Below are 13423 nucleotides of genomic sequence, written 5' to 3' on the forward strand. Positions count from 1 at the left end.
AGCCTGTCTGTCTGTAAATTTTCATCACAGGGTTGATCGTTGCATACGTTTCAATATTTCTTTAAACGTAAATGATCAAGAAATGTGTAGAAGGTCTCGGAAACTTCGACACGAGGTTATATGTCTCTCTTAAACATGGTGTAATTGTGTCTCTGAAACGAATGCTCTTGGGGATATTTTGAAATAACGATGCTTTTGATCACTGATAGCAGCGCCTTCAGTAAGTACTAGTTGCATGGTGGGTGTGTTAATAATAATAAAAATGATAATTTCGCATTGTAATAATAAACGTTGTAGCCGTGTAGGTGTAAATGTGAGGTAACCCTATTAGACTGGGTAGCTTAGGGTTCATGTGGTATGTTTAGTGCTTCAAGCTTTCGCTTGCCACACCGATGGACACGGGTGGGCTCAAATCCGTGGGGTCTGTAAAGATCATTTCCCAATTACAAATGGGAAAGACCATTCCCAAAGACCATTTCTTTGTCTTAATATCCACCAATTTCCAGTTCTAAATTGAAACAATTAGACAAGAAGACACGTTGACAAGTCAGTTTGTCTGCAAAGATAAAACAAAAGTTCCAGTGCCTAATAATCATTGTACTGATAAGCAAACGTGGCGATGACTGATAGATGTCGATTTCACATAATGCATGATACGCGATCAACCAGATACGTCCGAATTCATTAATCAGTTGTCATGAATTTGTAGCACATGTACCGATTCACTGGAGCAGTGGCTAAGGCTCTCGCTTGTCACGTAGAAGGCCGGGTTTGATTACCCACATGGGTACAATGTGCATAACTCATTTCTGGTCTCCCCTCCATGATATTGCCAGAATGTTGCTAAATGCAGCTCAAAACTTAACTCACCATTGATTCACTCGAGAGCAATGTTCGTCAAGACAGTCCGAAAGAAAGTTGACGTAAATAAGAAAAAAGTCAGTTATAGGTAACTTTTATTTTCCAAACATACACAATATTCCAAAACATTACAAATATCGTGTTGTATCGTCACAGATTAATATGCAATTATTAATATCTTGAGGGTACTCATTTAAATGGATGTAGTATTCAAAATTCAGTACAAACAAAACTCACAAATTTACAACATATACGCATCATGAAAGTTTTATCGGAAATACAAAAAGAACAATATCAAGCTCACTCATTTGACAAATAGTTTTTAAAAATTCACATTAAACGTGATCTCAAATAGCACAATGTAAAACAGAATATTAAAACGTTATTTCCATAGTAACGACACATAGGAAAGAAACGACACAATAATGCTTAACATAAGACATTAAAATGTAGAACGTTAGCCAACATACAGATGCCACTATGAATGTAATACACCTTCTAAGAGAAAGCATTAAGTGTGAAGATATTATTCATATATTAACTACAGCGATCGGAAAACGTTACTTTGAAATAGTGTTGTCATACTAAAGCATACTAAAGCTTTAATGTGAACTATGTGTCAAGTTTATAGTTCAATCCGGATCATAAACCAATGATTTTACGTGTATCTACCTTTTCTGAATGAGACTTTGGTTCGAAAATATGAGAGTCCGAGATGAAGAGAGTTCTCGTTATGACAAAGAAGCATTACCCCGTGACCGTAAGTTCAGTCCGGTTTATATAGCAATCCGAGAAAGACAGAGTCCGAGTTGGACAGAGTGCATTGTATTACTGGTATGTACACCTGCAATGATCTTCACACATGTACCCGTGTAAACGTAAATGTGTGAGGAAAGCTTACACTATTTCAACCACAATGAGGTAGCCCTGGTTAGATTGGGTGGCCTGGGATTCATGTGGTATCTATACTGAAATGATGCATAAGTGATGCAACTAGTGCCTTCGTCTGGATATCAGAAATATTATATTTACAACCATACAAATAAACAGCGTGGCGCTTAAGGCTGCCAAACCCCATGTCACAGATCCATACTCAGGACTCACTTCCTGTGCTTGAAAGTCCAACTGGGGGAGTATAGAATTCCAAAAATTGACCTGTCGGGGACGAGGTTTATATGCTACTGTTATTGTACCGTTTCCATCCACGCCACTGATTTTCATATATGTTTGGTTTTGACTTTCGAAGTGGTCGAAGAATATCACATCAGCACCAACAGATGAAGATGGTTTTCTAAATAAGAAGATGTAAATGAAATAAAGATTGTAGCAATCAGATTATTGGCTGACACCACTGTACAATACACATTAAAAGTTGCACTTAAAATAATTATTATGTGGTATGATTTTATACAAATTATTAATTTCAAAGTTGAACCCCAGTTAATCTCAATATTAAGTCAGATAGCTTAATTTATCTAAAACTATTGATTATCTTTTCCTGCAAATACAATCTTGCATTATTCGTTCGTTCCTGCAAACTTATGTTGTCTTATCCAGCTATAACGGGTACATAGTGAGAATCTGCTTGTTGAAATGTGCGTGACCTGGCTATGGTGGACTGCTAATTTTCAAGCATACATTTTACCTGACGAAAACTCGATCATTGACAACCATGATAGAGTTAAAACAACAACCTACGCTGACAAAGAATATCTACCTTACCGAGGTCATAGGATCAGGTCCACTAGTTGCTACTGGGACCATGATCTGATCTGATACTGATACTGATCATGGGTTTGCCTGATTCAGTCTCGATTAATAACACGTCGCCGTTGCAAGGCAGATTAGCTGGATTAGCCAAAAAAGTCTTAAGAATTATTTACGTGGTGGGTACTAGCGGTGGTGATTACCCTTTGGGGAACATCTGGTAGCATCACTGATTTTGACAGATTCAAGTACAACGTTTTTGCTTTTTATACCCACGGGAATGTGATTCAGTAGATGACCGCGATTATTGTCACTTGTCATGTGTCGATAATTTATTTAATTTAAACAAATGGTGCTGTTAGAAATGGTTTCAAAGTATGTATGCAGTTATAGAGGTATTTCATGATAATTTCTATTTGTTCAGATTAGTTTCTTACCCTGTCTTAACAAAGCTGATCCACATGTTCATGAAGACTTTGCTGACCTGACGATCTTCCTCCGTATAGTTGTACAGGGGATGCCCAGAGAAAGGACAACCGAACAGGTAGAATTGGTCTCGTCCATGTGGGACGCCTACAAGAACATAGATGATAACATTGTAAGAGTTCGGGGATAGAACTACCGACCTTCCTCACTCCAGGTCGATATACCATTCACTACCATAAATAGGCGGTCAGCCGTTTGTAATATTTTTTCGTTTGTATTTTGTAATGGCAATGAAGTCATTACTATGTGAAGAGTTTACCCTTCCATGGTGGTCCCGTTGAAGCAGGTGACTGGTACTCGAAGGAATAGAAGTAGAGATTATCCGTCCTAGCAGCCAGGCGCTTGGCGACATCAACGACAGGGGCAACAATTACCGAGTCACCTAAAATCTACAAATACAGTTTCTTGCAAATGTGAAAAATGAAGTTGATGGACATTTTTTACTTGGTACAAAACGAAGATGTAAAACTGTACAACAGACTGATACAATCATGATAAAATATACTCAAATGGCCATCTCGTTATCTTAACGCCAAATCAGCAGTAATCACTTTGCATTCACTATCTGATAATAATCACTTGACATGTTCCCAACAAGACCTGGCAAAGATAACTGACACATTCACTATGTGATAAGAAACACAGACAAACACACCCAGCACATTCACTATATACGAACACTTGCAAACACAGTAGTAAGCACATTGTATAAAGTATATTTAACAAATATATACTCACGTCAGCAAAAGCAGTTATATTAGCTGTCACGTTGTCTTTGTAATCCCACGGCCGGTACTCATGTAAAACGAGATTAGATTTTACTGAAAAGATGAGAGAAGAGCAGATTGAACTCAACCCAATGATAGGGGCTGTGGGTCTCGCTCTTCACACACTGAAGACCCGGGTTCCATACTTCTCATGGATACAATGTGGGAAGCAAATTGCTGTTGTCGTTCTGGTGCTATTGCTGCAGTAACACTAAAAGCGGCGTAAAGTCCCACCCACTAGATGCACTGAATCCACAATGTGGAAAGATTGTTGTGTTTGACGTCCACTTTCACAGATCTTGCGAGTGGTCGGACACGTACTGTTCATGGCAACAAAAAAGTTCTCTAATGAATATATCCGATGCTCGCATGGTCAGCTTTCAGTCATAATTACCTAATTTGTTGTTCTCCCCCATGGATAGTGTCGTCCTGCTAGCTGTAAGCTCGAACTTTTCTGTTTCGTGTACCCACATAGTACCTGCGGGTGGAAAGAAAGTGTTGTCACATACTCAAGTGGGACTGCGTGGGAATTCTACATTACTAGAAACCTCATAAAATATGTAGAATACAAGATTGCTTCAACTTTGTTGTTTGAATGCATACGTCAGTTATTTATATTTACCTATATCTTCATGTTATTGAATTGTTGCCGACGACAAAACGTTTGAAAAAAGAAACGTTAAACAAAAACCGTAACATTACACCCATGTCTGTAGTGAATCGCTAAAACGCACCTTCATGAAATGCACGTACATTACGAAATTGTGTGTCAACCTGAGCTGAAGCCTATCCCTCTAGACCTTTAAATGCCACATCAATGGTACTCCACAACGCATTGCTTTACACCACTCTAGCCGACAAAAAGAAAGAAAAAAACTGTCAGAAGCTCAACGACACAACGCCATCGGCCGTTCAGAAGGACGGGTGTCGCAGCATGAGGTGGCAAGGCACTTCAGCGTGTCCAGACAGACCATCTCAACCCGATACCAGAATAATGGGAGTGTTAATGACAGACCCAGGTGAGGTCGACCTAGATTTACCAACGTCGCCCAGGATCGCTACATCCGGCTGAGATATCTTCGTTCAAACACCACGGTCGCATCGTCTACAACAATCCAAATACTGCACAAAATCCCCTACCAAGCACTGACCAAATAGCTATGGAAGTCAGATTTCTTGCCACAAGAACAGTTCAACGTCACGTCTGTCCCTTCATCAATGTCAACGGTTCATCTTCGGAGCATGACAATGCTCGACCTCACGTTATACCTGTCTGACAGGACTTCCTCTATCAAAGCAATGTTCAGGTGTTACCTTGGCCTTCTCGATCACCCGATGTGCCCCCCACCCTCCACCCCCCACTACCACTGAACATCTATTGGATACTCTTGATCGACGCTTGCGCCAGCGCAATATCCACCACCTTGGACACTACAAGAACTGCACACTGCACCTCAGCAAGTGTACCAAAACATTCCTCAAGACAGCACTCGGCATCTCCTTTCTTCACAGGGTCCCCCCTGCCATGCTGTTATCGATGCTCATTGTGGTCACACCTGATACTGCCATTTTATTCTGATCAAGAAGACTTTCATAACCCTATGTGGTTTTAATAAACACTTTCTGCAGCTGGATGATCATGTTTCGGTAATTTGTAAAGTGATGATTGTACTGTAAGTGAACAATGATGTCATGTATAATTTTGAAACAGTTGTATTCATTCAGTAAATAAACTCCAAAACAGAATGTCAAATTTCTTTCTTTTTAACTTAAATTTATAGTTCCTGATGGGAGAGACCTACCCTCGGTGCTAGTAATCCCTGTCATGAAGGCTTCACCGTTTAACTCAGTCTCTTTCAATAGTTTTGTGGCATTACTTGGTACAAAACGTCCATCAATCACAGGCGAAATGCAGAATTTCCCCGGGGCATTCTAAAATTAAATCAGTGATTGAGTGAGTTTAGTTTTACACCGCAAACCATGGATAACATGCACAGAAGGATCCATATCTTGGAGCCTTTAGTGAAGAGGTATTTGTCTGGGGTTTCACTGATTACGTGTATCCAGTGTTTTGGAAGGATTGTATTTTGTGTGATCACTTCCATAATATGCCACTCTCTATTCGTATCATGGTTCAGACCAACATAGTCCAGTCCTTTAATACATTTAATGTGTTGAGAAAAACACAGCTTATAATGTATTAACAACAGAGTTCCTTTTAAATTCAGATGTAACAGGGAAATCGAACGCAAAACAGGTAAAACATTTCTGCTAACCAATGCTTCTAACGAATTCTGTCTGTGCTATGTATTGGTAGGGTTTTCAAGAAACTAATGCTTTAATTTGCATGTTAGGACATTTCATAGAACAACAGTTTCACCTACCGGGTACCACGTTGAGCTGATGGTTTGCCAGGGTAGAGTCTTGAGACACTGCTTAAGTTTGTACATATCATTGGAAGTGTAACAAAAAACCTTTTCACCAAACTTTATAGCGCTCTCTTTAGCTTTGTCGGAGTCAAGCAGCGCCCAGAAGGCTGTCGGAGAACCGCTCTGCATAATGGCGTAGCGGAAAAAACCTGCAAATGATTTTAATTCAGTTTTGGTAAAAACCTACAAAATAAATTGGATTTATTTTTTTGTACAGCTCACAAAATTATTAAGTGATTTGAATTCACTTTTTGTAAAACCTACAAAATGATTGAATTATTTGATTCGTTGTTGATAAAACTCATAAAGTGATTAAATTATTTGAATACATTTTTATACTTTCAAAATGATTTGAACAATTCATTATTTGCTTTCATTTTGGGGTTAAAAAGTACCAAATGTAAATGAAAGTTGACTAAACGCAGAATCGTTTTACAAGTAGGTACCTTTTGATAATGGCGATAAGATATGAATGCCCGCATCCCCGGCGCCCGCACTGTGACCTTCTATCGTGACCTTTGTAGGATCCCCTCCGAAGAAGTGGATGTTCCTCGACACCCATTTCAGTGCAGCAGCTTGATCCATGAGTCCATAGTTACCGGGAAACTTCGGCCCACCGCTGAGAAAGCCTGGATTAAGGAATACAGACATAGGTAAGAGTTACAAAGTGAATAATGAGGTAAAGTGAGATTACATTTCTTATAAGATTCGGTGTTATGAGTCACTGTGCCCTTGCCCAACAAACGAGATTATAAAAATGCTAGTGAGTGAGGGACGCGTATTGTTTGATTTCACTTTAAGAATACCTTAGTTCTTGTAGGTACAGAGCTAAGAAATGTGTGCAAAGTGATCCCTCGATACTGATTTAAGAAGGTGCTATTTACGATGTTTGCGATGCACTAAAGTTGTATATAAGTGAAAACATTAGCAAGTGTTTTTGCACAGTTTTGTTGCAGCTGTCATGAATTAATTATGCAAAATTTGCATTTTGTGCAATAGTACCCACTGAAGATAAAATTCACATTTTGTGTAAATCGTTGTGTAAACAAAGTTCATTTCCCCTATTGCCAGATGTTCTGATAACCAACAAAATTTTGTTAATAGTGTTAACAATAGAAGCATAACTATGACAGCATCATTCGGTAACTTTTATAAAATGTCTCAGGCCAGTCGTGAGAGTTTGTATTCACTGATTATTTATTCAATGACACATAATTCGTATTTGGGGCCAGTGGTCTTTATTTTGCATAAATCTGTCTGTCTGTCAATTCATTATTGAAACTGGAAAATATTTCAATAAGCCAAGGAATTTCAGACTATGTCATGCGTGTTCGGGTGCTCATTGTGAACGAATATCATTGTCTCTTATTATGTTTTGCCTGTAACCACCAAGGTACATTACAAGCCCCTGTAAAACAATACCATTGAAAGTGTAGGGGTACTAAACTACCTTGCAAAGGAAAGTATGGGTAATTTTTAAATTTAGATGAAAGACAGAATATGGTAACCATTCAATCGAGACTTTTGTGTAATCTTCAGACAAAGCTTATAATCAATGCTTCAAACACATATCAATATCTAAACATTGCTAGAGACTGACGTAAGATGTATGGAAATCATCAAGAGCCAAATACGTCTGAGTGATTGTTTATCATTTTGGTCAATATGTGAAAAAACAACAATGACACCATCAACTTAAGCAGACTTTAATTAAGTGATAATTTAAATGTCAATATCGCGTGTTACCTTCTGCGATATCAATACAAGCCTTCACATGCCGTCTCATGGACGCTGTCAAACGTCGAATGACGTTACCCGTGGCACGACGCCATTCTCTGTCAGTTGACGTTTTAGGGAGGGTGTTGGCGAAGTCGTAGATGTCTGTCGAAATCGTCCCATAAATGTTCAATCGGAACAAGCTGGTAATAACATGCACATTGAGCTGATTATGGAATCTTGAGTGGTTCTTGCAGTGTGGTGTCTTGCGTTGTCATGCTGAAACAACGTCCCTCGTGTTCGATTGTTCAAGAATGGCAGCGTCCTGAGTTCGCCCTATTGTATTGTACTGCTGGAACAACCTTGAAATTGTTAGGGGAGTGCAGACGAACGTTCTTGCTAAATGGGCTTGCGTGGTACCCATATTTGCCATACCTCTCTCCCTCTGCTCCAGGGTTATACGTGGCATTACTTTAATGTGCTTCTGTTAAGTGACATGAGAACGAGTAAAAACGTCTGCTTTGTACCCAAGTTCTGCGCGTGCATTTTCGCATAGCACGAGAAAACGTGTTTTACCACAATATTACAGCGATAGCGTTACCGTTACGTTGGATGCGTTTTGACTATCAACCTCTGTACTTGAGTACATATCACTACTATGCAGATTTTAATTTGTTTTAAGGTTATTTTGAAAATCAAAAAAAAAAACATATACTTTCTTTTGCAAGGGAGTTTAGATTTACAAGATTGATAAAGTGCAAATGATGAAGCAAAGGGGGGAACAGATGATGAAGAGAAATTAAGGAAAATTGTCAATATTTATTCCATTCTTTTCGAAATGCTTCATCTGTATGGATATATGTTACTTTTTCTCATGTGCATAGGTCGTGAGTGGTGGTGTGCTTGCAAAATGGAACATCTGATACTTTTTAATGGTATATTTTGCGTATCCTCCTTTGTATAGATCCAGTACTTTGATGTCTGTATACGATTCTACAGTGCTACAAAATCTAGTTTTGTATCTGTTTACGGGGCGAAGCTAATACAGAATGATTGTTGGCTTATAACAGTAACTGTATTATTAACCGAATGCCTACATACTCCTAAATAAAGAGAATGAGTAAGCCAAGGAAATTGGTCCGTAGATAGCCGTGTCTAACAGAGGAAACACATGTCTGTTGATAGCTGTGTATAACACAAAGGAAACATATGTCCAAAGACAGCCTGTTATACCACAGAGGAAACAGAGTAAGTATGTGTCCAAAGACAGCCGTGTATAACAGGAGAAACATGTGTCCGAAGATAGCCGAGTGTTAGAGAGGAAACACGTGTCCAAAAATAGCCGTGTATAACAGAGGAAACACGTGTTCAAAGATAGCCGTGTATAACAGAGGAAACACGTGTCCAAAGACAGCCGTGTTATAACAAAGGAAGCATGTCCAAAGACAGCCGTGTTATAACAAAGGAAGCATGTCCAAAGGTAGCCGTGTATAACAGAGGAAAAATGTGTCCAATGATAGCTGTGTATAACACAGAGGAAACATGTGTCCAAAGATAGCCGTATATAACAGAGGAAACTTGTGTCCAAAGATAGCCGTGTTATAACAAAGGAAGCATGTCCAAAGATAGCCGTGTATAACAGAGGAAACACGTGTCCAAAGACAGCTGTGTATAGCAGAGGAAACATGTGTCCAAAGACAGCCGTGTATAACAGAGGAAACACGTGTCCAAAGACAGCTGTGTTATAACAAAGGAAGCATGTCCAAAGATAGCCGTGTATAACAGAGGAAACACGTGTCCAAAGATAGTCGTGTATAACAGAGGAAAAATGTGTCCAATGATAGCTGTGTATAACACAGAGGAAACATGTGTCCAAAGATAGCCGTATATAACAGAGGAAAATTGTGTCCAAAGATAGCCGTGTTATAACAAAGGAAGCATTCCAAAGATAGCCGTGTATAACAGAGGAAACACGTGTCCAAAGACAGCTGTGTATAGCAGAGGAAACATGTGTCCAAAGACAGCCGTGTATAACACAATGAACATTTGTCCAAAGATAGCCGTGTATAACAGAGGAAACACGTGTCCAAAGATAGTCGTGTATAACAGAGGAAAAATGTGTCCAATGATAGCTGTGTATAACACAGAGGAAACATGTGTCCAAAGATAGCCGTATATAACAGAGGAAACACGTGTCCAAAGACAGCTGTGTATAGCAGAGGAAACATGTGTCCAATTATAGCCGTGTATAACAGAGAAAACACGTGTCCACAGACAGCCGTGTATAACAGAGGAAACACGTGTCGGTAGTAAATCTTGAACAGAGTAATTTCTTGTGGAATGTTTGCATCAGCTAGTGCAATAATTGCTTTTAGTTTATACCCACTGAAGCAATTGGCGTTTCTCCACACCTGCAGATGTAATACTTGTTCTTAAAATACTTATGATAGTCACATGTAGTCAACCGAACGCTCACTGATGAAATACGTGCTCGACGTTAACCATCCATATTCTGATGCATCTTGTTTTTTACTACCCAATGGAAAAAATGTCCATTCAAATTACTTACCAAGAGCCGAAAGTCTGTAATTGAAAGTCACGACAATGATTTCTCCCTGCGCTGCTAAGATACTACCGTCGAACAAAGCACCCATTCCATATTCGTTTGAACCGCCATGAATGTGTACGAGCACAGCCATCTTGGTATTAGCACCACCCGTCTATAAAAATGAAATCCAATGAGATGAGGGTGTAATGTAATACCAACGTAGAATTAATAAACGAATATAAACTGTGAGTTTTCGTCATACTGGGTGACCCATGATTTTGGCTCGAAGGTGGCTGTTTTCGATGATTCGTGGCGTATAACTTTGAAATAATGATCCGATTGTAACCATTTATAGCTCATTTTGTTGAGAAATCATCTGGTTTTCGATCCGTTGACCTCGACGGGGCCTTAAAATTATTTTACGCGGTGACATGTAACTTTGATCGAGGAGGGGTGGTTTCTTCGCTACATCCCTTTCCTTTTATATGGTACTAGGGTAGGGTCTATATACACCTATATGTCTTTCAAGCGCCTTTTCTAAGCGATACAAGTCCCTGGGGTTTCAGCCATGTCAAAACATTGATTACAGAAGTGTCCCGTTTCCTGTTTACATGGTTCCGTCCTATTGTGCAACTTAGTGCGATAACCACTCCAAATGTTTTAGACTGTGTCATTTAACTGGATGCATAAATGTTAATCTGTATGATCTGATAAGTCTACGCAGTTGTATACTGCAACTCTAAGCCCCCTTTAATCCTAGCAAACATGCCGTACAGCATACTTTGTCGTACAGCGAGCTCTGACAAACGGAAACCTGGAAATTGTGGAAATCTCAAAACGAGGCTCTGCAGCTAATAAAGTTTGGGGGTCTCTGACGGAACTGATATTTCATCAAACTCACTGTGCGGTACAGAACTACGCTAAATAAGCGCAAAAAACACATAACAGGTTTAACCAGTGAGCCAGTTGCATTGTGAATCATTTATGATGTCACCAAACAGGGGCCCTCTGTGATTCCACAGTTAAGGTATGCTTCCTGAACCTCGGCATAAAGTATAGAAAGACGGTGTTATTAAATTTTAATATTACAATTCATTTGTAAATACCAATTTCTCCTGAAACAAGGAATTGGAATTCAGTTTAACCAGAGTAGTTTGTTGGTGTCAATTTACACTTTCACACGAGAAAATTTGGATCGGTTGAAAGGTAGGTCAGGGTCTGAAAAAAGGTGAAGGAGACTTATGTTTCGGTATGCATGTTCCAGTTATATGGCGACGGTCTTAAATAATCGAACCTGAACCAGATAATCCAGTGATGAACAGCACGAACATCTAGGCAATTGGGAACCGACAACATGCATCAACCTAGTCAACGTCCTGACAACCCTACCCCGTTACGCGCCTCTTACGACATTCATGGGCTACTGAAGATCAATTCTAGCTCGGATCTTCATCATTAGTGCTGGATAGAAACTGTGTGACATGATAACACTGAAACGTACCTGCGGAACGTATACATTCAAAAACAGACAGTCCTCATCACTGTGATTGAAAGACGGTACGTGGAGATGAACATACATCCAAGAAATCTGTGGGCACGCAGGAGGAATAAGTAACGCATCTCGAGTTCCCTCCCATCTGGCAGGTTCTTCGGGGTTCTGTAACAAGTAGCAAAGTCCAATAAATGAACACGTTGCCTTGATGGTGTCCACTGGTGCTCAGATGACTTCACATTGCGGTAAATCCTTACTTTTCCATTCTACATGTCTGTCCTTTTGAGGTCCTGTTCATTACTTTAGTCAGTTTGTTGACGGAGGCTTTAGACGAAGGACAAGGTCGACATCAGAAGAAAGAACGATAACTGTGATCTGCACACAGGGTAGCACCTAAACATCAATGCGTTAGCGTTGGGATCTGGTAGGACATAAGTCAGAAGGCAAGCACAATTCCACAGAGGGTCTTTGTTATTTGGATGGTTTCGGGGAAAGGTGCTAGACTGACAATTAGTTTCAGAAATACACTGTCAGTTATTATATTTTAAAATATATATCATTAAAGAAGTAGTGTATATTCCATATTCAGCACGACCTTCCGTAATTAAGTCTACCGAGGTCACGACTACCCAATCAAAATAGATAAAAGTAATCCAACGTACGTATTAAGGTCTCACAAAGGTCTCGTCAGCTTACGCCATGCCTTAAAAACAAATGATGCAATCAAGGTCTCACCTCAAAACGGAGTTCTCCTACAGGAGGTGCTGCATAGGGGATGCTCAAGTATCGTTCAACCTTCTTGGAACCCAGCACAGTTTTAACAGAACCTCTGATCCGACCATAATGGGTATCTCGAAGGACAAATGACTCATGCAGGTTCACATCTTCGTTCTTGCAAAGTATTGCCAAGTAGGCACCCATCAACACTCCTGTCCACAAACGTGACATCTTCAAGGCGATAAACTACAATTTATAACAAGGTTCTTTACTCAAAAATAAATAAAGTACAATGCAGTCATTATGATCTTTTTAACTTGCGTTTCTTCGTTTGTCAGCCCGTTTTGTGTCTTTCAGCTATATGGCGGTAGGAAATCTAGTGACTGATATTCTGAGCATCGATCTAAACATAATTGTGTAGATCAATATCCATTCTGTTGATCACTTCATTTTTTGGTCCAGAATTGATTATATACCACCATATAAATCTGCTGCAATATTGCTAACAGCAACAATGACGACAATTTACACATACATCGTCCAACACCGCTGTTCAATGGAAATACGTAAATACTTTTAGTAATCCAAGATACGACTCATGACTCATGACTCATGCCCAACAACACATGTCATCGGATCCAAATTGCGTCGATGCTCATGAGGTTGATCACTGGATCGTTTTGTCCAGACTCGATTATTT

The 13423-nt window shown here is 39.6% G+C and overlaps 1 protein-coding gene across 1 annotated transcript; it reads right to left on the reverse strand.

The window, feature by feature from the left end:
- Window positions 1-939: 939 nt before the first annotated feature.
- Window positions 940-12954, reverse strand: LOC137291382 (acetylcholinesterase-like). Its single transcript, XM_067822704.1, has 11 exons — window positions 12742-12954; window positions 12016-12171; window positions 10536-10686; window positions 6697-6879; window positions 6206-6399; window positions 5624-5753; window positions 4216-4299; window positions 3793-3875; window positions 3314-3443; window positions 3006-3141; window positions 940-2152 (listed from the first exon to the last, which is right to left on the reverse strand). The coding sequence occupies exons 1-11, from the start codon at window positions 12952-12954 to the stop codon at window positions 1855-1857; spliced, it is 1758 nt and encodes a 585-aa protein (XP_067678805.1). The 3' UTR covers window positions 940-1854.
- Between the last annotated feature and the right edge of the window lie 469 nt (window positions 12955-13423).

Source organism: Haliotis asinina, chromosome 7, assembly GCF_037392515.1.
Source record: "Haliotis asinina isolate JCU_RB_2024 chromosome 7, JCU_Hal_asi_v2, whole genome shotgun sequence".
Lineage (NCBI taxonomy): Eukaryota > Metazoa > Mollusca > Gastropoda > Lepetellida > Haliotidae > Haliotis > Haliotis asinina.